Source organism: Festucalex cinctus, chromosome 1 (assembly GCF_051991245.1).
Source record: "Festucalex cinctus isolate MCC-2025b chromosome 1, RoL_Fcin_1.0, whole genome shotgun sequence".
Taxonomy (NCBI): Eukaryota; Metazoa; Chordata; class Actinopteri; order Syngnathiformes; family Syngnathidae; genus Festucalex; species Festucalex cinctus.
In genome coordinates this window covers 63,372,363-63,376,609 of record NC_135411.1, presented here as the reverse complement: position 1 = coordinate 63,376,609, position 4,247 = coordinate 63,372,363, and the positions used below count along the sequence as shown (strand labels likewise).

Sequence of the window (4,247 nt, the reverse complement as noted above, 5' to 3'; positions counted from 1 at the left end):
AGGAATAATTGTAAATAATAAGTTATCATACATTTGCTGCAATGAAGAACTGCTTCTGCTTGCAATGAAGAATGTTTTGCTCTGTTCCCACTCACATTCACATAGCCTGGCTATTTGAAAATGACTCAAAAATCTAAAGAACCACAACATCAACGCAGCAGAATGGTTCAAGCCAGTCTGCTGAGGCCGCCCTGTTTTCTGTTAAGAAATGATTGCAAACTTGACCACACATGTACTTAGCGATCTTCCACTCGCATGCACAACACATATGCAAACAAGTAAACTGTATTCCAACTATGCCTTGCATTTGCATTTTTAGGGTTGGAGCACCCATGTAACTAGGGGCGTGGAAAACCAAATAAATAGAAAGGGTGAGGAGAGGAATCTTCAGAGAGTGCAGGAGTGAATTGTGTCAGTCAGTTCCTCTCCTCTCTCCTTGCGAGCCTTGAACTGAGTGTATTCTCTCATTTTTTGTGTAGTGTTTAAAAGATGTCAAACAGGTAAACCTGACACCACCCCAATATATTGAAAAATCCTAACCTATTTATTTGCCTCATCACCTTCAACAAAAAGTTTCTCAAAATACCTTATATTAAACACACAAATTGCTTGATTGATGAATTTTAATCATGTTTTTATTTATTTATTTATTTATTTATTTATTTATTTATTTATTTTATTTTATTTTATTTTAAGTCAAAGTGTCCTGGCTCCCTTTGATTTGGAGGAAAACATTTACACACCTCTGTCTTAGAATATACTTGAATAATTATAAATAAATCTGGGGGTGGATGAACAAATTCTTTCCAACAAGAAAGGGACACGGTGACTTCAGAAAAGTAATCCATTTAATGCAACTATTAGGACACGTCGGTTCACAGTTCATTTGCTTTGTGCTTGCCACACATACACATTTGCGGTATTGATCGTCTCTAAGGAAGGAAGGAGAGAGCATCTTCAAGGGGGTGAAAGTGCATTGTAATGCTCACCAGTACAGCATCCTGCAGACTCATCGCACCCCATGATGTTTACAGTGACCTTGCGAAGTAATACAATGCAACGTAACGAGAAAGGAAGTAAAAAAGGGTACAACAGGAAATAAGTTATAAAGTATTTACACTGAAAGGAACAGCTAGAAGCAAATCAAACTAGTTTCAACCAGTTTTTCTCGCGTCCTTTGGCGTGGGTTGGGGTGGTGGCACTCTATAATAGATGGACGGGGAGAAGGGGAAAAGGACATGAAGTGTTCTCGTCAATCTTTCAAGTGTATTATATACTGTAAACAGTATGATATGTATAATAATATCAAAAATAAGAGCTTGATTAAGCGCTCCCTCCACTTAGTGGAGCGAGGCTGGAGGTAGTTGACGAGAGGGGCATTAAGAAGGGGCCCCGGCCGCCTTATCCCAACGAGCCGAGCGGGGATAGGGAGAGGAGCGCGGCTTAAATGATGCCGTATTTGGCCAAGTCGCTGAGCTCCATGTCGCCGAAGGCTTCCCATGGGCACACCACGGTGATGTCTGTGCCAAGACCCTCCATGCCGGGGATGTCGTCACCAAAGCTGCAAATGAGGGATACCGCTTGAACTTTTTTGCAATTAATCTTTTTTCAAACTGATTATTATTATTATTTTTTATTTTATTTTTTTTACCCCTTCTGGCCTGGCTTGGGGGCCTTGCTCTTGAATGTGCGAGTCTGCCTCTGCTTGAATTTGGGTGGGCCCTTCTTGGGTGTAGTGGGGCCGGTGCCGCCACCAGGCGACAGGGCGCTTCCTGCCGGTGGGCTGGCGTTCATTGTTCTCTTAAAAACAAAAATTAAAGAACATTTTCAATCACTCAAAGATCACAGCAACCTCTCGTGGCGTCTCCTCTTTCTGCCTGATGATAATCCTATTAGCGTCCGTGCGCTAATCTGCGCAGATTATGACGATGGGTTTAAACAACCAGATTAACTGTAATCCATCTTTGATCCACTGCAAACTAATTGCCCTTCCTAGACAACAAGGATGCAGACCATCCGCTACATTAGGTACGCCTGCCTACACATTCTACTGAGATCCCATATAAAAATTTCACTTGCACAAATCTTAATGCTATTTATTTATTTATTTATTACTATGGTGATGTCCACATCATACTGAGATATTGTCATCATTATTATTATTATAGAAACAACTTTGAGTCATGCTAACCCACTACATTAATTGTAATCCGTCTGGCACATTCTGATTGATTTGTATGCAAATGTTAGATACGTTACACATCATATCCGGAGTTGCTGCTGGTGTACCGCATCAAGATAAGACGACATGATCTTAAGAGCCATCTGTTGTCGCGGCTACTCAGGTCAATTCTTGTCACACCTGTCACCTAGTCTTTTTCTAATTCTGTAGGGTAAATTTGACTCTAACCAGTAGAGTAAAATTTACATTTGGATGAGAGTTAAAAAAAAATTAGAGTGGCATAGCTCAGGTGGTAGAGCAGCAGTCTCCAAAGTTGAAGGTCGGGAGTTCGTTCCTCAACCCTTGCGTAACTTTGTTTTTTTAATCAACTAATAAAATTTAGTCAAAATCTCTCCTTGCAAAATTTACTTGGAATTTCTTTATGAAAAATCTTTATGTTTTTTTTTTTCTTCCACGGGATAGGCAAACTCTCTCGTACACACTAAAATACCTTGAGCAAAATTTACTCTAAACATTTTACTCTGTTTGGAGTGGGACCGAATAGACTCTGTTTAGAGTAAAATTTACTCTACATAATTTACTTTTCTTTGGCTTAGTAAATGCTATTATGACTGTTTCCTGTCCTTTGTCACAGTTTAACATTCGGTCAAAAATCTGAATAGAAAACCATCTGCATCATTAATGTCACTGATTCAATGCTTGTATCCTCTGCTATAAATGAAGGTGAATATTAACAATCTGGGTTGAGCAGCAAGTTCAAAAACATTGCTAAAAGTGCGTCCAATTGTTAATTCTCACCTGTTGATGTCCCAAGAAGCCGCCACTGACCTCTTCTCCTCCTCCTGCTTCTGTTTGTAACGTTTGCTGTCGGCACCGTGCTTTTATATCTTCATCTGTAATCCCTCCAGACACCTCTTTCCAGTCACGTGGTCTCCAAAGGTCACCTAAACTCCCGCAGCACTCCCTCGGGCCTTGCTGTGTAAACCAAAGTCATAGGTCAATCTGTAAGGATTTGATCAGGTTTATCCCTCTAAAATCTCAGGACGCCTGCCTGACATGAGATTTGCGGAGAGGAGGAGGAGGAAGAGAAGCTTCTGGTCGCGTTTCTGGTCCATGTGCTCGGCTGAGCTCCCATGTGCTTGTTGTTGTCCACTCATGTCACCACGGGCGCTTTTCATGTGAAAAAATGTTTTATCTTACACCCAAAAGCAACACAATCTAATCAAAAGACACAACAACAATCTAATGAGATCCATTGCAGGAGCTGTATCAAAAATCTGCCTTTGGTTATGATATGTACAATTTAAATCACACACAACAGTCTGTCAATTTATTATACAGATTCATTAACACATGAAATACTTGTCAGGTCACTTCCAATGTAATTTGTGTATCGCTGGCGTTGGGCCACAAAATAATCATCAGGCGACCCCAAAAATAACCATTTTTCAACCATTAACATTACAACATCAAAGACAACGAGCCATTTTCAACACTTTAGATTGTAAAAATAACACCCACATGTGTGGACTGACCAAAAGTATAGATTTTTGAAAATTACTAAATTTGCCAAATCATGACTTACGAGATTTTGGCCTGACGGCAGTACTATATTTGTATAGTAAAAATCTATTATTATTATTTTTTTTTTTAAACATTCAGTCAAAATATGATCATGAAATATTTCAATCTTCATGACGGATCACTTATTTTTTCAATTGACAGTACTGGTATGAAGTTTGTTCTTTATTATATTCAAATAGAAATACACCTCACATGATATAGTATAGAGTACCTGTAGCAGGCCGGGCCCACCTGGGGGAAAGCGGTGCGATGCCAGTGGGGGTGCATAAGAACTGGGGAACATACTATTTATTTGGTTTCTTTTTTCGTACAAGAATAAAGTGTAATTGCACATCCACCACGGTAGGTGGCAGTGGCACTCTTATTTATTTTAGGCAAATTGATGCACTTCAAATCTTTACTATGAGAGACTAAAATATTTTCATAAAGTGATTCTTTGCTGTAAATAGTTATAAGGCTTTACATGTACTTTTTATGTTAA

General features: G+C 39.3%; 1 protein-coding gene across 1 annotated transcript; it reads right to left on the bottom strand.

The window, feature by feature from the left end:
• Positions 1-830: 830 nt before the first annotated feature.
• On the bottom strand, positions 831-3,144 carry pde6hb (phosphodiesterase 6H, cGMP-specific, cone, gamma, paralog b). The gene is made up of 3 exons (XM_077501126.1): positions 2,981-3,144; positions 1,652-1,800; positions 831-1,561 (listed from the first exon to the last, which is right to left on the bottom strand). Exons 2-3 carry the CDS (start codon positions 1,792-1,794, stop codon positions 1,444-1,446), a joined length of 261 nt encoding a protein of 86 aa, XP_077357252.1. The 5' UTR covers positions 1,795-1,800; positions 2,981-3,144; the 3' UTR covers positions 831-1,443.
• Between the last annotated feature and the right edge of the window lie 1,103 nt (positions 3,145-4,247).

Coding starts and splice junctions, on each gene's coding strand:
- pde6hb (XM_077501126.1), bottom strand. CDS start 1,794: ATGAACGCCAGCCCACCGGCAGGAAGCGCCCTGTCGCCTGGTGGCGGC. Junction 1,562..1,651: donor CCCAAGCCAGGCCAGAAGGG/GTAAAAAAAATA, acceptor CCTCATTTGCAG/CTTTGGTGACGACATCCCCG.